Source organism: Typopeltis vanoorti, chromosome 9, assembly GCF_054136105.1.
Source record: "Typopeltis vanoorti isolate ZY-2024b chromosome 9, IOZ_Tvanoo_1.0, whole genome shotgun sequence".
In the NCBI taxonomy this organism is placed as follows: Eukaryota; Metazoa; Arthropoda; class Arachnida; order Uropygi; family Thelyphonidae; genus Typopeltis; species Typopeltis vanoorti.
This window is the reverse complement of record NC_143557.1, coordinates 38,201,078-38,224,687: the sequence shown is the minus strand read 5'-3', so window position 1 is coordinate 38,224,687 and position 23,610 is coordinate 38,201,078. Positions and strand designations below refer to the sequence as shown.

Sequence of the window (23,610 nt, the reverse complement as noted above, 5' to 3'; positions counted from 1 at the left end):
AATGGGAGCTATCCCTATGGATATGCTGATGGCTAAACCATAGTAAAAGTCATATTTTCAGGGAATGGCTGGAAACTTGGTCCAATCCTCCTCACATATAGATGAGTATTGGATATTAGGTCTGAAGCCCAGTTGGTTCTCTGCATACCTTGAAGGTTATTTGGCGGAGAGGTCTCCTCCCTGTTAACTCATCAAAACAAGTTAACAGGGAGGAGACCTCTCTGCCAAATAACCTTCAAGGTATACAGAGAACCAACTGGGCTTCAGACCTAATGTCCAATCCTCACCTATAATGTGAGAAGGATTGGACCAAGTTTCCAGCCATTCCACATTCATTCAGTATACTCAGTGGGTATTGAATGAATGTGGGTGGACTGGAAATTTGGGACTTGCATCCAAACTGTATTCACATAAACCAGAAACGAACGTGATACAACTTCTTGCTGGCTGTGGCATTGCTTGGCAAAACAAGGCTTTCACTGTTTCCATTTGAGAAGCAGGAGGCAAACACCGAAAAGTGTTTGCCCTGCTTTGCCCACTGGAACAAACACATCATCAGAAGAATTTGAACATAGGCACCATCAACATAAGGAGTATCCATAGAAAGAAAAATCACACTGGCAGAAGATTAAGTTACACCATTAACTTATTGATCTGAGAGTTCAGTTAGAAATAAAGCAGTTAATCAATGATTAAACAGTCATTGATTAATTGCTTTATGATCTTTAATTGATCAATTATGCTGATCAATCAGAGATTATAGACATGAGAGTTCTGAGAAAAATTTAAAGAGTGAAGAGATAACATAATGGCAGAATCATATTCTGCCATTATGAAGATATTAGGAAGGAACCTGACAGTGCTAGAATTCAGGAACGTGTGAACAGAGCTAACTTAAAGTGAGTATGGTCACTCTTAAACATAATGGGAGAGGAAAGGTAAGCAAAATAGGCATTTGATGCCAAGAGTGCAGGAAAAAGATCCAGAGGAAACCCACGATCTAGGTAGACCGATTCAATCAGAAGTACCCTACAAAAAAAAAAAAAATATATATATATATATATACAGGGTGTTCGGGATAAATTTGACATATTTATAATTAATTATATTTTTCCGTAAGTTACATGTATTAACACACACTTCTCTTCATTTAAAAGTTTGGACCCTTCTTCATTCATATACAAGATGTCAGAAAGGATGGATAGCTGGAACCCACCTGAATCATGGAAGAGAATAACTTGTATCATGATGATTCGTGCCCGCCATCAAAATAAGGATATTACGACTGCTGCCCAATGCTCCCTGAATACAGTAAAAACAATCAGGCATGAACTAGAGACTTGCAATGGTGACTACGAGGATGTAGCAAGAAGAAAGATCCCTAGCAGACGATCTGATTGCGTTCGTACAGCAGAATTCCTCGCAAATCTGCAGGAACAGGTGTTGAAGAACCCTGGCATTGGAATTCGGGCTTTGTTCGTGGAGTTGCTAACTGTAGTCAAGCCCTGGATAACAAGGGTAGCCAATGGTAGGCCGTATGTATGGCAGCAGGATTCGGCCCCTTGCCACACCTCTGGGAAAAGTCAAAAATGGTTGTCTGAAAATTTCTACGACTTCACCAGTCCAAATGTTTGGCCTCCAAACTCCCCAGACCTTAACCCCATGGATTATTTTGTATGGGGCGCAGTTGAAAAAGACACCAATCGCACTTCCAGTAATACAAAAGCCCAGTTAATGGATAAAATTAAAACAGTTTTTGCGGCCCTTCCCAGGGAGACTGTAGCATCAGCTTGTTCGAGGTTCCGAAGCAGAATTGAAGCTGTGATCGATGCTAATGGTGGTTATTTTGAGTAAATCTTGTTGATAGTATTGTAATTAACTCTGCCTGTAATGTTTTTTTGTCAATTCATTAAATTTAATAGATACAAAGAAGATTTTCTTTTTCCTTACGAAACTGTCAAATTTATCCCGAACACCCTGTATATAAAATTATGAATATATTGGAGTGCTGACAAGTGATAGACTAACTTGGAGAAAAATTGCTGATAGCAGATTAGTAATAATGTAAACGTAATCATATAGTACTATCATATATTCTATACAACACTCAAGAATGCCTATCAGGTAATTGATGTTTTCGTATATAGAATGCCCATATAAATGCAATGAAAAAATTAACACTTTTGTACATAGTACTTTAAATCAAGAATGATTTTAAATGTTTTTAATGGATTTTTAAATGGTTATTAAACATAAAGAAATTCAGATAAAGCTTTTTTTTTTTAAGCTTCTTAGTTTGGGATCATGAATTTTATGTCCAAAGGAGCAGGAGATTTTTCGAAAATATGCAAATGCTACAAAACTCACCTGTGCAAGAGACTGAATCCACACCAGGTCCAAAATACTCTACTATGGCACCTGTTCCTCCTTTGACTGTCAGTATTCCTGCAACCTTAAGAATTACATCTAAACAAACAAATGAAAACAATACTTTGTATTACTTTACTTTGCAGTATCCTCTAGCCTTTGACATTTAGAATTCTTATGTAAAATTTACTTTTACAGATATCTGTAACAAACAAAAATTTCTAATTCCTTTTAGAAAACTTCTGAAGAGGAATACTAAAAAAATATTAAATCACAATTACAGATTATGCTTAATCACTAGATTAAGCATAATCTGTAATTAATTAGCCATTTGAAAGAACACATCCACCCACCCACACATTAAAGAATAAAAAAAATATACCGTATTTTCTGGTGTATAAGATGCACCCAAGAAATTTAATACAATTTTCTGGAAAAAACCTAAAAAAAACTTTTTCTGTAGGCAGAGGTCCAAAATGTCTTTCAGCTTCCCTATTCCCGTGTTCTTCCTGCAATTTGTAACTTGAAGTATATGAATGTTGCCTGTTTTTTTCCATCACTAAAATCTACGGGGAAATATCAAACCGAACACAAAATATCTCAACACGTCAACTCAATACTGATAAACATCAGTAACTGATTACTCAGATAAGATATTATGAAATTTGAATAGGGACTCCCTGTTCTTAGCCAATGACGCACTAGAAGTCATGTGAAGGTCACGCATCAATTTGATTGCACCATTAACTGCCTACAAAGATCTTGGAACATAAAAGGGAGTGCATATGACTTGGAAAAGAGGAAACAATCTTTACCTTCATTATATAAGATGCACCCCATTTTTAAGATGAATTTTTAAGGTAAAAAAGTGCGTCTTATACACCGGAAAATACGGTATATACTCTTCTCCCCTTGATGTTTTTCTCAGTATATATAATAAAGATGTTGATTAATTTTGACGGCATATATATTAGAACACAGACTGATAAGTAAATAATTATTTATTGACTTAATGCTGATATTTCGCTGGTATTATAACCAGCATCTTCATAGCACAAAAAACAGTTTGTCAGTTTGTCACAGTGCACGAGACTACAACAATATGGTGTAACAATGGGACTAGTTTGAACAATTGGAGCAACAACACAAAAACTAAAGTCCTAATTAGGTGCCCTCTATGTTAAAAAAAAAGACAGACAGGAAGTCATCTTAAGACATAACTAGTACCTGCTTTCTCTGTCTTTTTTTTTTTTTCCAACACAGAGGGCATCTAATTAAGACTTTAGTCTCTGTGTTGTTGCTATAATTGTTCAAACTAGTCCCACTGTTACACCATATTGTTGTAGTCTCGTGCACTGTGAAACTGTTTTTGCTGGTTATAATACAGTGAAATATCAGCATTAAGTCAATAAATAATTATTTAGTTATCAGTCTGTGTTCTAATATATACCGTCAAAATTAATCAACATGTACGACGAACACATACAATAAAGATGGCACCACCACCTCTAGTGCTTTTCAATTACACAGCAGCAGCAGCAATAGCATCAACACTTTCAAAAATTTTCCAATAATATGTGGGCTCTGTGGATTAAGTTTGTTTTCTTTTCAACAAATTTGACCCTTCTATTAAGCCAATGATAAACTCATGAAAGGACAGTTTTGAAATGAATTCCACCGTTTTGGGAAATAGATTTTCAGATTTTTTATAACATTATACTTTCACCAATCATTATTTACTTGTTAACTACAGCACTGCAATAAACGTTTTATGGATGTTGAATCATCATTTTGCCATTTATTATCACAGAGATCAGTCATCATTGCAATAACAAAAAATGATCTCTGTGAAAATAATCTTCCACAGAAAGGGATGTATGTGGAATTATAAGACTGGTAATTACGCCCAGGAAACAGCTTGCGATAATAAATTGGAAAGAGGAACTGGATGGAAAGGATATCAATGCTGCTTGGGCCATACTCAAGAACTATTTGGTGGAGGCAATATCAGAGTGTATTCCGAAGGTTAAGAGGTTAAATAGAGTAGGTGTAAATGGACGAATCAAGAGATAAGGTATGCAATCTGGAAGAAGAAGGTATTATGGAAAAAACACAAAATGAGTATTTATAACAACCAGTTGCATGAGAAGTACAAAGAGCAGGGCAAGGAAGGTGACTAGCTTGATAAGGGTAGCAAAAATGCAGTATGAGCAGCAGTTAGCTTAAGTTAGCTAAAAATCCTAAAGAGTTTTTTTGATATGTGGCCAGTAGAAGAAAGAATGATATAGTAGGATGGGACTGATTGGTGACAACAGAGGAATGATAACCGCTGCGGAAGATATAGTTTAGATATTTAATGAGCAATTTATAAAGATATTTCATTCTTGTCAATGTGACATCATACAGAACTTGAAAGCAGTAGGAAAGGAACTGTTAGTAAGTGAACAGGAGGTATATGAGGAATTGAATATACCTGATGTAAATAAGGCTGCGAGACTTGATGCTATTTCACGTGTTTTGAGGGAATGTGCCAGAGAGTTAACAACAGCGTTTGCATATATTTTCAACATTAGTCCTCTCACTAGTCAAGTTCAAAGAGTGGAAAGAGAGTAAAATTGTTCCAATTCATAAGGGAGGTGATAAGAGTAAGGCTTTGAATTATAGACCAGTCTGAGTGTCTGGTATTAGAGAAGTTAGTTAGGACTAAGATTCAGAATTGGGTTAACAACAGAAAAATACTCTTTGGCGGCCAGCATGGATTTACTAAAGGAAGATCGTGCTTTAGCAATCTGTTTACTTTTTATAATAAAGTGACAAATGTGTTGGATAAGGGTGTTGCATATACAGTGGTATATTTAGATTTTGCAAAGGCATTTGATAAATTGCCACATGACAAGCTGGTAATTAAATTAGAATGGATGAGGCTGAACAGTAGATTAGTTTGCTGGAGTGGAGATTGGCCAGCTAGTTGTCTATGGAAGAGTGATATCCCAGAAGAGGAAAGTTACTAGTAGTGTACCTCAAGGGTCTGTTTTGGGTCCATTGCTGTTTAATTTGTATGTAAATGATATTTGGAGAGGTCTGCAGTTGTTTGCAGATGATGCAAAGTTGGGGGAGAGCTATCAGGAGTAGAGCAGATGCTGTGGCTTTGCAAGAAGACTTGAATACACTGGCTGAATTGGTAAATGAGTGGGGATGTCAATTCAATGTTTCAAAGTGCAAGGTTTTGAAATTTCGGAAGCAGAGATGGGATATAAAGTACACAATTGGTGGAAATATCTTGAAAGAGGTAGAGAAGAAGACAGATCTGGGAGTGATTGTAGACAAAGACCTAAAATTTCAGGAACATGTTACTAAAATTGTGAAGACAACACAGCAGATAAAAAAATGGGAATGATGAGGAGGACACCGATTTGTAGAAGTAAGGATGTTATGGTTCCTTTGTATAAGGCTTTGATCAGGCCACATATCTGGTCACCTGGTTTTCAAAAAGATTAAAATGCATTGGAAAAAGTTCAGAGGCAACTGACTAAGGTGGTTTCTGGTCTCTGGAATGTAGAATATGAAGACAGATTGACAAAATTCAATTTGCAGAAATTGGTGGATAGAAGGAGGAGGTGGGATATGATCGAGACATATAAGCTGTTAAGAGGTTATTACCAGATTAATGTCGGGGAGGTTTTGCACAGAATGGGTGAAGATAGCAGGAGAACAAGAGGTCATCCCTGGAAGCTGTATAAGGAAGCAGATTTTTTGCATGGAGAATGGTGAGTAGTGATTGGAATGCATTGCCCGAGAGTGTGGTGAGTGCAGAGACAGTGAATACATTTAAGGCACGGTATGATAAACTGTGTATAACAGTGGACCTCCCACGATGAGTCTTTGACTCCATGGAGATTTTTATAATAATATCATTTCTATTACTAAATCACTTGACTAGCATTTCTTCATTATCTTTATTGTTGTACTCATCATTTGGACTGCCTCAGGACTTCTGCAGATGGATTGCCAGCTTTCTGTCTGGATGCACGCTATGTGTGATGGTAGACAGCTCCCTATCCTCTCACCATCCAAACTAATGCCGGGGTCCCTCAAGGTTCAGTTCTCTCACCGACCCTCTTCCTTCTATATTTCAATGACCTACTTCAGTTGACCTCTAACCCAATACACAGTTTTGCAGATGACAGCACATTACATTCCACCTTTTCATTTGAGAAACCCTACTCTACACAACTCACTTCAACCCACAGAACATCAACCACTGCTGCCCTTAATTCTGATCTCCAAGCCAATGGGGGTTCAGACAACCTTGTCAACTTCAATGCTAGTAAAACCAAGTTCTGTCTAATTTCTCAGAAAAAAGAACCATTTTCCCCAGCAATGTTTTTGATGACACTCAAATTCACAGACAAGATGAAATTTCACTTCTCGGAATTACCTTGACATCAAGCCTCTCCTGGCATAAACACATCACAACCATTGCAACCTCAGCTTCCAAAAAACTAGGTTTTCTCTTTCGCTCAAGACGTTACTTCACCCCTAAACAGCTGTTAACACTATACAAGTCACAAATCCGCCCAGCACTCGAATACTGCTCTCACATCTGGAGTGGGGCTCCAAAAAGCACCCTCAAAATGCTTAACTCAATATAGAGGAGAGCAATTAGACTAATAAATGACCCATCCCTCACCAACTTGCTCCACTCACCTTCACATAGACGCTTGGTCTCTGCAATCTGTATATTCTATAAATACTTTCACGGGAAATGTTCATCTGAAACAGCATCAATAATTCTCCCACCCTGTACTAAACCCATTGGAACACGTACAGCTGCCGCCCAACATCCTTTTACAGTACACCTCAAAACCCACAGAGCAAGTTTCTTTTCCTCCTCATTCATCCCTGCTACTACAGTACTGTGGAACAGTCTTCCCCCTGACATATTTCCCAAGGAATACAATATGCAGGTGTTTAAATCAAATGTAAACAAGTTTCTCCTTTCATAACCCATCACCCATATACTATACTAACGTACTATAGGTTGACCAGCCAACCTCTTGTATATGGGCCCAACATAAAAAAAAAAAAAAAAACCTCTCCACTGGAATTATTGTCATTAAAATATAAATTATCTAACTGCTGTGTAGCACTTGTAACTATGGTTATACATACCAACAGTATACCCAGTTTAACAATACTAAAAAAAATAATTAGTTTCAGTAGATATAATGGTAACAATTTCTTCATCTAATACGCTTTTAAAACCTTGCCTCACTATACATAGACTCATAGTCCATTATTATTTGAAATGCCACTAAACGAAGAAATTATAAAACAAGCAGTTTAAAATTACCACAATATACTGTCAAACTTACATTTATTGTTTCCTCTTGAATTTTCCATAATTTCACCAATTGCTCACAGCCTGCTAGCCCCTTGACATGTTTGTATAATGTGAGTCTCAGCTCAGGAAAGAATGTATGATATTACACAAGGGGAGTAAAAAGACTGATGTGTAACTATAAACCTATCAGTATCTCTGGAATACATGTAAAAATTTTAAACAATTTGGTAAAAATTCACATACAGAAATGGGTTGACAAAGAAGCTATACTTTGCAAAGAACTGCATGGTTACGTGGTTTATTTTATGATCATGCTACAGCTTAGTTGCATAATGGAATAGAGACAATTTGATACTGTTGGAATGATAAGGCATTTGATAGATACCACATGAGGAGTGGAATATAAGCTGTTACTTGGATAAGTGGGTGGCAATCAGATAGACAGATATAAGGAAGTGATGTATAGGAAGAAAGAGAGTGAATCTGCCAAATCCAAGGTGACCAATGGTGTGCTTCAGGACGTTATTGTTTAATCTACATATTAATGATTCTGGGGAAAGGCTTAACAGTTTATGTTCAGTTTACTGATGATGCAAAAATAGGATAATCAGGGATGCATTTACAGGATGATCTGAACAGGCTGGAAGAATAGGCAAATGACAATGGTTATCAATTCAATGTTAGACTGTAAAGCTTGGCACTTGATGTGATGTGATGTGATGTGATATCCAATGCCATATTATGCTGTAAGATTATACTTGGTGAAACAAATGAGACTAAAGATCTTGGAGCTATACTGGATAGGAAGTTCAAAAGTCACTAAAAAAAAGCCACAAATCAAACTCAGAGGTTAAAAAGTGATTTTCCCTCTTTACAAGAACTTGATATGAATGCACCTGGAGTACTGTACAGTGATTTTGTCTCCTAGGTTCAGAGGAGATAAAGATGTGGAGATATTAAAGCAGGTTTCACAGCTTACACATCAAACAAAAAGTATATAGAATTTATTCAAAAACTCCAATATCTTTAATTCAATATTACATGGACATCATCAGGGAGACAGTTAACTACATTCAAAAGATGAATCAAATTATGAGTCGTAAATCATGTATATATTAGCTCATTTTTCGGTTGCAGATCATGTATATAATATTCGAAAAATTAGGAGTTCCAGTTTAACTGTCAAGTTTACTTAAATGCCAATTCTATGTTATGCTTTATGTCAAATAGTCTTTTTTTTTATATCTTTAACCTTACTTATAGCACCTGCTGGGGCATGTCAGTCATTACATAGAGTTGTCAATTATCACTGATTTTGTCATAGTGAAATGTGATCAATAAGAATAAAAAGATGCATGCATCATTTTATCTTTTATCACTCAAGCATACTGCAAAGTAACTAATGATGACATGTTAAATTGAAATAAATGTACCGTAGACCTCAGCACATTTATTTTAAGTTTACTTATTAGCCAAGGATGGAATATGTAGCAAGTTTGAAAAGTTGAGAAAGAATTTAATTTCTTAACTGCTCTCAAAATATATAATTTCTAAAAAAAAAAAAAAGAATCCAAAAATTTTTGATTGTTTTATCAATTTCTGCCACATCATAAGATGCCACTCTTCCCATCCATCTGCCAATGTTTTATTTTATTGAGAGAGTTTATGGTGATCGTTTTTACCTTAACATTTGTTGAAAATGACAATGAAGAAGAGATCCAGATATACCATTAGTGATAGAACTGAAAATGATCATTAATAAATAAATGATCATGTAATAGACTGATAGACACACTAATACGCATGTATTTTGTTTACTTTATAATTACAGTCTATCAGTATTTTGGATGGATTAAATTTTTACATTTTTAAAAATTTTATTTCTGTCTAATTTGGAAACCCTGTTCTAGAAATCAAACATGGAATAACCCTATGACTAATTTAATGCTGTCTTTTAATTTATCACATAAAATTAGTCAACCATAGTATTACAGCCTGACTAGTGAAATATTTGACTGACTGATAAATAGATCATCATCAAATTCATGACATGTACCGTCAAGGGGTGTACAGAATATGATAATACTACATGAAAAATTTACATCATTACTAACATCCTATCTACAATTTTACTCCAAATCAGTCTGTTACTTGTCAAGACTCCAACATTATCAGATCGTATATTTCTATTGTCTAAGGCACTTTGTACTGTATCAATCCACCTATATCTTGGTCTTCCTCTGGGTCGTTTTCCTGCCAACCTGGAGGAGAACACTTGTTTTGCTAATCTTTTCTCGCCCATTCTGTTTAAGTGACCATACCAATGAGATTAGCTCTGCTAACACATTCCTGGATGCTGACAATGTCAAGTTCTTTCCTAATATCCTCATTTTCAATATGATATTGCCATTGATGCCATCTGTTCATGCCTCTAATCTTTCTCAGGACTCTCATATCTGCAGTCTCTAGTCTTTGGTCAAGTGTTTTACTTCTGACCCAGCTCTCAGATCCATAAGTTAAAACTGGTTTGAACAATGTCTTGTATATAGCTAATTTAGTGTTCCGACTAATTTCTCTCTTATTCCACATGAATTTATTCAATTGACTTAGTACAATACCAGCTTTATTGATTCTGTTGTCTCTTTCCATATTTCATTTACCACCTTCACTAAAAATCGTGCCTAAGTAACTGAAATGTTTTACTTGCTCCACAGGTTCTGCGTTCAAAACACAGTTGACATTTTCAACGATTCTACCTATTTTCAGTGTCTTTGTCTTTTTATTGCTGACCTTGATACCATATCTATTACAACAGTTATTCAATTTAGTCAGGGAATCTTTCATTTCTAGTTCTGGACCGCAAAGTTTTACTCAAGCGGAATTGAATGACTTAGTAAGAGATTTGGGCCTATCGAAGGAATCATCGGAATTGTTAGCTTCAAGATTCAATGAAAAAAACTTACTGGAGCAAGATACGAAGATAACTTTTTATCGTAGCAGGGAAAGTAACTTGCACAATATTTTAAACACGCGTGTGGGTTTGTTTACTGTAACAATGTGTCAGGTTTACTAACTGAAATGAGTGTTGTACAACATCATCCAAATGAGTGGCATTTATTTATCGACAGTTCAAGCAGAAGTCTCAAGTGCATCTTACTACACAATGGGAATGCATATGGCTCAATTCCTATTGGCTAATCAGTCCACTTAAAGGAAAACATATGAGGACATTAAAAAGGTTCTGAAGTTATTAAAATATACAGACCATAACTGTCTCATCTGTGTGGATTTTAAAATGGTGAACTTTTTTACTTGGCTTTCAAAGAGGATATACAAAGTTTCCATGTTTTCTATGCTTCTGGGATAGTCGAGCTAGAAACCAACAATGGAGTCAGAAACATTGGCCTCTTGGAATATCCTTAAATGTTGAAGAACAGAATGTTATAAATCAACCTTTAATCGACAGAGAAAAAATCATTTTTCCACCTCTACACATCAAACTAGGTCTTATGAAGCAGTATGTTAAAGCTTTAGATTTACAAGGTGACTGTTTCCAATACATATGTGAAAAATTTCCACAACTTAGTTATGAAAAAATTAAAGCCGGCGTATTTGATGGACAACAAATTAGAACTTTAATGAGAGACCCAAATTTCATCAACTCTATGAACGAAATTGAGAAAGAGGCCTGGACTTCATTTATGATGGTTGCGAATAACTTTCTTGGAAACAAAAAAGCGTGCAATTACAAAGATCTAGTGGAAACAATGCTTGAAAATTTCCAGCGCCCAGGTTGCAACATGAGCATAAAGCTTCATTTCCTATACAGTCATCTTGATAGATTTCCCGAGAATTTAGGTGCTGTAAACGATGAACAAGGCGAAAGATTTTATCAAGACTTAAAAACTATGGAAGATTGGTACCAAGGAAGATGGGATTCTCACATGATGGCCGACAACTGTTGGAGTATTCAAAGGGATTGCCAAAACAGAACACACAGCAGAAATTGCTGCACACAAAAATTTATTCCCTGAAACTCACGTGTAAGTAAAATTGTTATTTTTTTATAAATATTCTTGTAATTTTTAATGAATATTGTTAAGTAGTTATGTATCTAATTATCGGCCTCTCTCGCATTCAAAGCGCCAGTACGTGCCATTGCAGGTTCTTACGCATTTATTCGTTTACTAACAAGCGAGAGCGGTGAGCACTCCGATCCTGATCTGTGCACCGCTTTGAATAATAGGCTATATCTTCGGGAATTTTTCGAATTTCTTGATAAAAAGTTAGGAACAGATTTTTAAAAGTACATACTTTCAGAAAATAATATTAAAAAATCGATTTTTTTGATCTTCTAAATAGTACTGCCTCCATAAAAGTATCAAAAACTTACAAATTAGCAAAAAGAAAATGCCATAGAGGAAAAACCTGACGTGATAGAGAAAAATGGGTTTGATATTTGAAATTAGTGCACCCAAATTAGTAAAAAACAAGTTTCATATAAAAGTCAGCAAAAATTGTGTTGGACTGTGTAATCAGTCCATGTCCTGAGCAGAAATCCAACAGATATTTGCCATTATTAGTAGCTTTGCTCATTTCTCCAAATTTTCCCAAAACATTTTTGTATGTCTGACAATCACTTCCTACTCTGCTATTTAGACCCCCAACAAGGATCAACTTTTCCTTTTTCATTGTGTCAGTAGCATTCTCTAGAGCCTCAAAAAATTCCTCCACTTCTACCTTAGTAGTGCTTTCTGTGGGACCATAGGCACAAATAAGTCTCATTGTCCAGCTCCCCATTCTGATATTTGCCCACATCACTCTACTCGAGACTGCCTGCCATTCATGAAGATTAGCCTCGTATTTAATGTTGAATACTATGGCTACTCCTTCTTTTCCTTGATTGTCATTGCCTGAATATAACATTTTGTATTTATTGCTCAGAAAGATCTCACCAGTTGTTGTCTTTTTTGTTTCAGTCACCCCTATTATGTCAATCTGGTACTTATCTAATTCTTCAGCTAGCTCCATTTCTTTGCCATTCAGGCTTCTTATGTTGATAGTACCGATCTTCAACTCTGGTGATGTTGAGTTGGGGTGTTGACTTTTCTTTTTTGTATTAGTTATTTTAATTATTTGTTTACAATCTTTATTGGAAGGGTAAAAACAGGCACATGAATGCATAATCACATTAATTGCATACTTTTAAAACTAAGGCTTTGTATAGAATGGGAATTAAGATGACGTTCTTGGAATGGAGGCTGAAGAAAACAGTCTGTTATATACTTTACCGCTTCACTGATAGGTGTTTCACTGTATTGGTACTGAGATGGGAAAAACTGTTCCAGTCAGCATGGTCCATTTTCCATATGGGCATCCGTGTAAGAGAATATGATTCCAATAAAGACATCATGCACAGAACAGAAAAATGATAACGTCCATATATGTTTAACATCTTAAGTGAGCAGTGGTAGAATAGACAGGGGCAGATTGTAAGATCAACTGCAGAATATGAGCAGGTAAGCATATGGAAGAAAGTATTGAGTCTATTATTCAAAAGGGAGAAGTCATTATTGTCAAGGATTTGTTTAATGATACGACCTGATCTATTTGTGTTGGCAGTACCACACAGAGTATTGTGATCACTAAAGTCACCCATAAGAAGTATGGATTCAGGCAGTTGCAAGATCAGGATCGATTCCATTTAACTCAGCACTCAGTGATAAATAAACTGAACATACTGTAATAATAAATTCCATGGATAGGCAAACTGCTGCTGCTTCCACAGCAGGATTAAGCTGGACATGATGGAAAGGAGTGATTACTCATTAAGATATTGTTACACCTGATATCTTAGGAATATAGTATTCTCAGCCATCATGGTGTAACATGAAGAATAAATATCATAAATTAAAACCCCTGCATAAAAAAATGAATCATTTAATGGAAAATTTCTTGCATCCAGTAATATGTATAAAACGTAAGGGTTGTTGTTAAAATAGCTGATAAAGGAAGGAATGTATTAATATTGTAATATGACTTAAAATAAGGAATTCTAACTAAATAAGTAGCTAACAAAGGAAAGTATAGATTAATATTGTAATACGATTAAAAATGAGAGAGTTAAGTAAATAAGTAGAAAGGGGTGAGTCATAAAATACGTTATGTGAGAGATTAAGTTATTAAGTAGAATTCACAGAAAAAGTTTGAAAGGGGATTAAGTCAGGCTAGCACAAGAAAAGCAAAGCTATCGCTTAGGGCCGATCCCCGGATTGAAACATTGAGAACGGGCTTGCCGATCAAATGACGTTTGGCGGGAAAACGCCACCCTAATTGGTCGATGATTAAAAAAAACAAGTAGAAAGAGGAGAAAGGAAGTAAGAAAAGGTGCCATTAGGGAAGCAGCTATAAAAGGGTTGGTAACCCCCCAGAGAAAGACTCTCTTTTTGGATAGTCACTTTTGGCCTTGGAGTTTGGTTTTGGTTCCGGTGGAGTTCACAGGGTTTTCCTGAGTGGCGACAGGGGTGATATCTCCTCGTCACAACACGGAAACGAAAGTGAGTGGGATTTCGATTCCCGTTTTCCCGAGTAGGAAGCAAAGAAAAAATTGCCATAAAGTCCTAGAAAAGGAGGGATCTTCTTCGTTTCGACGCTAGTGATAACTACGCAAAGCAGAAAGCTGTAAAGAGATCGATGTCCTCGTTGCTAATAGTAGAGCAAATATATGTGTGTTAAAGTATTCCAGAGTTACGAGAAGTTATACCAGAGGTCGTTTGGAAAAGAATAAAGGCCCATACAAAAAGCTCAAGAAAGGTACTGTAAATCATAACCTATGTTAGCTAGAAATTTGTCTGTGAAAAGTATCGTGATTCCAATACAGAACTGTTGAAGTTATACTAGGACTTTAGTATATGATAGAATGTGTTATGCGTAGATTGACTAGTGTTAAAGATTTGTGAATGATTAAGAGTCCTAAGGTATTTTTGCATGTCTGTTATATTGCACAAGATATTTAAATGACATAATTGTGTGTTAGTGCAAATAACGGTATAACGGAATAGTGTGAATTAAGTAATTACGTATCCTAAGAATTGAATGCCTGATGTAATGTATAAAATAACTGAAATGTCACAAGTATGTGTTAGCAGTGAACGATTTGTTATTCTACTTCAGTATGAATAATCAGATAGTGTGAATTGATCTAATTTGTTCACATCAGGTGAATTTATGAATTAATGTGTATGGTGGCATAATCACAAATAGCCATATTGCTTGTAATAATTTATTGTTAGTCTATAAGTATTTTAGTTTAGTATTTGAATTGTACCATGTTTAAAAACTTAATAAACCTTTCGTTCAATGATAAAAGAGTTGTCTGATGTTGCTAATCCAATGCACCGCTTAAAAATCATCGTACCTAATCACGCGGGAAATTTAATGTTGAGGAAAGAAGAGATTAAGTGTCACGACTGCAATAATATTTAAATACTAAGAGATATATTCGAGATTGACTTTCTCCCTATTTATGACAACATAAATGGTGCAGTTGATAACCACTTGAAAATATTGTACTTAGTCACGCAGAAAATTTAAGTTGAGAATCGAGTTAAGTTTCACGACTGCAATAGTTGCACTTTCAGATATATTTGAGTTCTTTCTCCTTGTTTATGTATGTAATATCCTAAACTAAATATCCCAAAAGGCACAGTATAAATACAAATATTAGGGGTACTATGGAGAGCAATAACTTAGATATTGGTTTAAGTTTTGGTAAAATCTAGGGCATAGAAGTTAGAAGAATATAGATAAAAGGAATTTGTAGGATTAGAGTAGGAATCGTAAATTGGGACACAACAATTTATACTCCTCCATGAGGAGGACGGTCTCCTCCAGTTCTGTCCCTCCATACAACAGTGAAATTACTTATGGTAAGATACCACATGAACAGTGGGTCTTAAGTATGTTTCCTGTTGACAGAAACTGAAAGATCTGTGTTTCTGCAACAAAATCTTGATATCAGCGATATTCTGGCAAAACCCAAAACAGTTCCATTGCAAAAATGTTCTTATTTTTTTGGCTTCATAGACTTGTATAGTTTTTGGTATATTTAACTATATATTTAATATATTTAATTAGTATATTTAACTATAGACTTGTATAGTTAAATATATACCTTTGTCAGGTTTATATTTATCAATTGTTTCGGGAAGTATGGACAGCCAGTGTCCATCTTTTCCACTGGTAAAATATTTAATACATCTGATGTGTCAGGATTCAATTTACTTTCAGTGGATAACAAAGTACTCATTTTTTTTTTTTTTTTAAGAGGTAGGAGGCATGGTCTGGTGGTTTATCATTAAGTAATATCCTTGTCACACAAAAGTGGGTTTTCATTAAATGGAACCATTTTTGGAGTTGTCTCTGGAGTAAAACCATACGTAATTCAAATGATGTACTCAAAAGAGAAGCAATTACAATCAAAGTTCATGTATGGTGAAATTATCAGATTACAGAATAGACATACATGCTTGAGATGTTGATGACATTTTCTTAGCTGCCACCTTCTCAGAATCTCAGAACAGGTGTAGTGGTGATTAATTTCCTTGTTGCATCCCAATATGAGGGTCAGAGCTGTATAACTGAGAGGAGACCTCCACATAGCCTTTAAAGGAATGTGGAGAACTGACCAGGGATCTGACCTAATGTCCAATCCTCACCTTCTCGTGGTGTACCCTGTTGGGTATCTACTTGGATACTGAACGAACGAGGATGGGCTGGCAATTTGGGATTTAGCCGACCAAATTGTATTCTTATTGGTTAAACCAAAATAAAAAATGATGATACAACATGACAAAATTTCATGCCAGCTAGGGCGTCGCCTGGTTAAACAAGACCCACGTTGTTTTCGCCAGGGAACCAGGGTAAACAGCAAAAAGTCAGCAACTGGAACAAATCTGAAAACACACACACCCCAACACAACATCACCATAGTTAAAGATTCGTACTATCAACATAAGAAGCCTGAATGGCAAAGAAATGAAGCTAGCTGAGGAATTAGATAAGTACCAGATCGACATAATAAGGGTGACTGAAACAAAAAAGACAAAAACTGGTGAGATCTTTCTGAGCAATAAATACAAAATGTTATATTCAGGCAATGACAATCAAGGAAAAGAAGGAGTAGCCACAGTATTCGACACAAAATACGAGGCTAATCTTCTTCAATGGCAGTCAGTCTCAAGTAGAGTGATGTGGGCAAATATGAGAATGGGGAACTGGACAATGAGACTTATTTGTGCCTATGGTCGCACAGAAGGTTCTACTAAGGTAGAAGTGGAGGAATTTATTTTTTTGAGGCTTTAGAAAAAGCAATTAACACAATCAAAAAGGAAAAGTTGGTCCTTGTTGGGATCTAAATAGCAGAGTAGGAAATGATTGTGAGACATACAAAAATATTTTGGGAAAATTTGGAGGAAAGAGCAAAGCTAATAATAATGGCAAATATCTGTTGGATTTCTGCTCAGGACATGGACTGGTTATTACTATAACAATATTCCAACATAAAAATGTGCACAAATTCACATGGAGAGAAGAGGCAAGGAATAAGAAAAGTCTCATTGACTATGTTATTGTTGATAGTGATGTTTTCTCCCTGGTGCAGGACACCAGAGTGTATAGAGGATTTGAAATTGGAAGTGATCACTATTTAGTCTTGAGCAGGATAAAATTAAATTTCATATTGAAAAGAAGAACATGTAAGAAAGTTTTAAAGCAAATAAAAGTTCAGCAGCTCTCAGATGTGAACTATAGACTAAAATACATGAAATAAAGATTATTGAAGAAAAAATGAAAGAGTTTGAGAACAGGAATCAAACCTTGGAGATTCAGTGGCAAGCCTTGAAGGAAAAACGGATTGATTCAGCATGTGTTGAAGTTGTCTGCAAGGATAGAAAAATTAGTACTCCATGGTGGACACAGGAAGTTAAAGAGGCAGTGAAGGAAAAGAAGAACGCATACCAAAAGTTCCTGGCAAATAAGTCAGCTTGTGCTCTTAGAGAATACAGAGACAAATGCAAGAATGCTAAACACTGTGTAAAACTAGCTAAACAAAAGTCATGGGAGGACTTTGGCAAGAATATTGAAAATAAATATCAAGAAGGTGGCAAAATATTCTGAAGGTTGTTGAAGGAACTTAGGAATGGAGGAAAGAGTGCTGTAAAAGGAGTTAGAGATGATAAAGGTGAAATGAAAATTGGAGAAAAAGATATCCTTGAAGTATGGAGTAATTACTTTGAAAAACTGCTCAATGAAACAAGCAGTGATATCACAGTTTTAAAAAGCACTGAACAGGCATACAGTCAGGAATACATATCCATATTTAAAGTAGAAAAAGCCATCAAAGGCTTGAATTGTGGAAAGGCAGTAGGAGTAGATGATATTCGACCAGAAATGCTGAAGTATGGTGATATAAAAGTCTTATAGTGGTTGCACTGCATAGTTCAGAAAGCCTGGGCAGAGGGACGAATTCCCGATGATTGGAGTAGAGCTCTAATAGTGCCCATATATAAAAAGGGAAATAAAACTGAATGTGAGAATTACAGAGGTATTTCCCTACTGAGTGTTCCTGACAAGATCTATGCAAGTATACTTGAGAAACGGCTGAGAAAAATTGTGGAAGAAAAGCTTGGTGAAGAACAAGCTGGATTCGGGCCAAATAGAGGCTGTCAGGATCAGATCTTCACTTTACGACAAACAGGTGAGAAAGCATGGGAATATAACAAAGATCTGTATTTAATTTTTGTCGATGTGGAAAAGGCATATGATAAGGTGCCAAGAGAGAAGCTATTCAATACGCTACAGTCATATGGTGTCAATGGAGCATTATATCAAGCAATACCTAGTCTTTATTTGAGTTGTAAGTCAGCAGTTAGAATTGAAGGAAGTACAGGAAGATGGTTTAATGTTAAATCTGGTGTCAGACAAGGATGTACATTATCCCCTCTGTTATTCATTATCTATGTGAATCACATTATGAAGGAAAGTGGTATTAAACATGATATCAAACTTGATGATGTTAATGTCCTGCTTTATGTGGACGATGTTATACTTCTAAATAAATCCGCTACAAGTCTGCAAGATTCTCTGACAAAATTGAATAACTATTGTAATAGATATGGTATGAAGGTCAGCAATAAAAATTCAAAGACAATGAAAATAGGCAGAATCATTGAAAATGTCAACTGTGTTGTGAATGGAGAACCTGTGGAACAAGTAAAACATTTCAGCTACTTAGGCACGATTTTTAGTGAAGATGGTAAAATCAATATAGAAATATTGATTTTACCATCTTCTCTCTTATTCCATATGAATAAATTAATATGGAATAAGAGAGAAATTAGTCAGATTAGTCACTGGTTTGAACACTGTCTTGTATACAGCTAAATTAGCTGTATACAAGTCAGTGTTCAAACCAGTTTTATCTTATGGATCTGAAAGCTGGGTCAGAAGTAAAACACTTGACTGAAAGACTAGAGACCGCAGATATGAGAATCCTGAGAAAGATTAGAGGCGTGAACAGATGGCATCAATGGCAATATCATATTAAAAACGAGGATATTAGGAAAGAAACTTAACATTGTCAGCATCCAGGAATGCGTTAGCTGAGCTAATCTCAGGTGGTATGGTCATTTAAACAGAATGGGTGAAGAAAGATTAGCAAAACAAGTGTTCTCTGCCAGGTTGGCAGCAAAACGACCCAGAGGAAGACCAAGATATTGGTGGATTGATACGGTACAAAGTGCCTTAGATGATAGAAATATAAGATCTGATAATGTTGAAGTCTTGACAAGTAACAGACTGATTTGGAGGAAAATTGTAGATAGGAAGTTAGCAATGATGCAATTTTTTTCATGTAGTACTATCATATCCTGTACACCCCCTTGAGGGTACATGCCAGGAATTTGATGATGATGATGATTTCTTTTGATCTTTCCACTTCTGACATGCAAGAGTGTAAGCTGGATGATTTCCCTGACAGTTGACACATTTAGCTTTTTTTTGCAGAGCAAGATTCATTATTGTACTCTTTTACCACATTGGGCACAGATGGTAAAATGGCAAATGTGTGCAAGGAAAATAACGTTGTTAAAAATGAGTCCCAGAAGCAACTTGGTTTATGATAGAAGTGGAATTGGAATTTGCATTGAGTGCATTTTGGACAAAGTGTACACAGACAATTTTGTTTTTAACTGCTGAAAATTTAAATCTATTATTGAGTGACCATAACAGTAAAGATTATCAACTTGTTAGAATTATCTTTCAATGACCTATATGTGCTTAAAAGGAATGAGAGAAAATTGTAAGTCAACATAAAGACCACTATTTATAATCAGAGGGCTCTCATTGTTAACTGTGACATCAATTTCTTTTGCCAACATGAGCAAGAAAATGTGATTCCCACTTGGAATAAGATCTGGATAGGGAGAAATAACAGAGATGGAGATATCCTATGAAACCAAGGTTATAGAGATCTAATATGTTGTATCTTCAGGAGATTATAAGCTTTTCAGTGTCAAAAAAAAAACTCATGTATGCATCAGCTGTGTATGTGAGTTCAAACTTCAGAAATGATTCTCTGAACCCTTATGCTGGACAAGAAATTACATTCTTATTTTAATCCTTTACAAAAGCATAAGCACAGGTTTATTAGTATACAGAGAATGATAATTCCACATAAAACATCTCAGTATCTCATAATGCAAAAACATTATGAGAATAGCCACTAACAAAGAAGATAACAAGGTTAAATAAATGCATTAGTCATCTATTTTTCTATATACAAGTAGTAAAATGGGGATGCTAAGGGTCAAAGCTGTATAATTGGAAGGAGACCTCCAAGTACCCTTTTAAGGAATGCAGAGAACTGACCGGGATTTCTGCCCTTATCCTTAACCTTCTCATGGTGCACCCTGTTAGGTATCTGCCTGGATACTGAATGAGGATGGGCTGGGAATTTGGGATTTAGTCGACCAAACTGTATTCTAATTGGCTTAAACCAGAATGTAAAATGATGGTTCAACATAACAGAATTTCATGCTGGCTGGGGCATTACCCAGTTTAACAAGGCCCTCATTGTTTCTGTTAAGGAACCAACGCGAACAGTGCACAGTCAGCTAATGGAACAAATCACAAAACATATCCCAACTCAACATCAGCAGAGTTCAAGATTAGTACTATCAATGAAAGAAGCATCAATGTTAAAGAAATGGGACTAGTAATATCTGAGTTAGAAATAAAACACTTGATCAAAGACTAGAGACCACAGATATGAGAGTTCTGAGAAAGATTAGTGGAGTGAACAGATGGTATCAATGGCACTATCGTATTAAAAATGAGGATATCAGGAAAGAACTTGACATTGTTAGTATTCAGGAATGTGTTAGCAGAGCTAATATCAGGCGGTATGGTCACTTAAACAGAATGGGATGGGGAACATTAGAAAAACAAGTGCTTTTAGCCATGCTTGCAAGGAAAAGACCCAGAGGAAGACCAAGATGTTGATAGACTGATAGGGTAATAAGTGCCTTAGAAGATAAAGAAATATAAGACCTGATAATCTTAGATTCTTCACAGGTAACAGATTAATTTAGAGGAAAAACTGCTTATCAGAAGTTGGTAATAGTGTAATGCAGTACCAACCTAATATCCTGTACACCCCCTGAGGGTACATATTAGGAATTTGATGATGATGAAGTGGTAAAATGGTGGAACACCATCATCAAATTCCTGCCATGTACCATCAAGGTGTATACAGGATATGATATTACTACTACATCTGGTGTCTTGCACCAGGGAAAAAACATCACTATCAACAATAACATAGTCAATGAGACTTTTCTTATTCCTTGCCTCTTCTTTACATGTGAATTTGTGCACATTTTTATTAGAACATGGTGTTAGTAATAACCAGTCCATGTCCTGAGCAGAAATCCAACAAGTATTTGCCATTATTATTAGCTTTACTCTTTTCTCCAAATTTTCCCAAAATATTTTTGTATGTCTGACAATCATTTCCTACTCTGCTATTCAGATCCCCAACAAGGACCAACTTTTCCTTTTTCATTGTGTCAGTTGCTTTCTCTAAAGCATCAAAAAATTCCTCCACTTCTACCTTAGTAGAACCTTCTGTGAGACCATAGGCACAAATCAGTCTCATTGTCCAGTTCCCCCATTCTCATATTTGCTCACATTTCTCTACTTGAGACTGCCTGCCATTCAAGAAGATTAGTCTCGTATTTAGTGTTAAATACTATGGCTACTCAATATACTCAAAGCTATTCAATACGCTGCAGTTATATGGTGTCAATGGGGCATTATATCAAGCAATACTTAGTCTTTATTTGAGTTGTGAGTCAGCAGTTAGAATTGAAGGAAGTACAGGAAGGTGGTTTAATGTTAAATCTGGTGTGAGACAAGGATGTACATTATCCCCTCTGTTATTCATTATCTATATGGATCACATTATGAAGGAAAGTGGTATTAAACCTGATATCAAAATTGGAAATGTTAATGTCAGCTCTTTGCTTTATGCGGATGATGTTATACTTCTAAATAAATCCGCCACAAGTCTGCAAGATTCTCTGACTAAATTGAATAGCTGTTGTAATAGATATGGTATGAAGGTCAGCAATAAAAAGACAAAGACAATGAAAATAGGCAGAATCATTGAAAATGTCAACTGTGTTGTGTACGGGGAACCCGTGGAACAAGTAAAACATTTCAGCTACTTAGGAACGATCTTTAGTAGTGAAGATGGTAAATTAAATATGGAAATAGATAACAGAATCAACAAAGCTGGTATGGTGGGAAGTCAATTGAATAAATTCATATGGAATAAGAGAGAAATTAGTCGGAACACTAAATTAGCTGTATACAAGACAGTGTTCAAACCAGTTTTAACTTATGGATCTGAGAGCTTGGTCAGAAGTAAAACACTTGACGAAGGACTAGAAACCGCAGATATGAGAGTCCTGAGAAAGATTAGAGGCGTGAACAGATGGCATCAATGGCAATATCATATTAAAAATGAGGATATTAGGAAAGAACTTGACATTGTCAGCATCCAGGAATGCGTTAGCAGAGCTGATCTCAGGTGGTATGGTCACTTAAATAGAATGGGAGAGGAAAGATTAGCAAAACAAGTGTTCTCTGCCAGGTTGGCAGCAAAACGATCCAGAGGAAGACCAAGATATAGGTGGATTGATATGGTACAAAGTGCCTTAGGCAATAGAAATATAAGATCTCATAATGTTGGAGTCTTGACAAGTAACAGACTGATTTGGAGGAAAATTGTAGATAGTAATGTAAATTGTAGTTAGTAATGATGTAAATTTTTCATGTAGTACTGTCATATCCTGTACACCCCTTGAGGGTACATGGCAGGAATTTGATGATGATACTATGGCTACTCCTTCTTTTCCTTGATTGTTATTGCCTGAATATAACATTTTGTATTTATTGCTCAGAAAGATCTCACCAGTTTTTGTCTTTTTTGTTTCAGTCACCACTATTATGTCGATATGGTGCTTATCTAATTCCTCAGCTAGCTCCATTTCTTTGCCATTCAGGCTTCTTATGTTGATAGTACCAATCTTTAACTCTGGTGATGTTGAGCTGGGGTATATATAAATAGTAACCATGACAAAAAATTATATTCTTATTTTAATCCTTTACACAATGATAAGCAAACAATGTATGTGAGGTATCTTCATGACTAGTATATTTGTATATATATAAGGGAGGTCTGGAAAGTTCTGATAAACATCTAGTACAAAAATGATATTAAAAATGATATTAATCACAAGAAAGAACATACGAAGATATAAGAAACCTTGATAACT

The 23,610-nt window shown here is 35.7% G+C and overlaps 1 protein-coding gene across 1 annotated transcript in view; it reads right to left on the bottom strand.

Moving 5' to 3' along the window:
- Positions 1 to 23,610, bottom strand: part of LOC150102982 (aconitate hydratase, mitochondrial-like) — a 451,613-nt gene that overhangs the window by 247,973 nt on the left and 180,030 nt on the right. Inside the window, exon 10 of the mRNA XM_090398314.1 lies at positions 2,368 to 2,466. Within this exon, the coding sequence (XP_090254440.1) occupies positions 2,368 to 2,466 (99 nt within the window). The remainder of the gene's footprint in view (positions 1 to 2,367; positions 2,467 to 23,610) is intronic.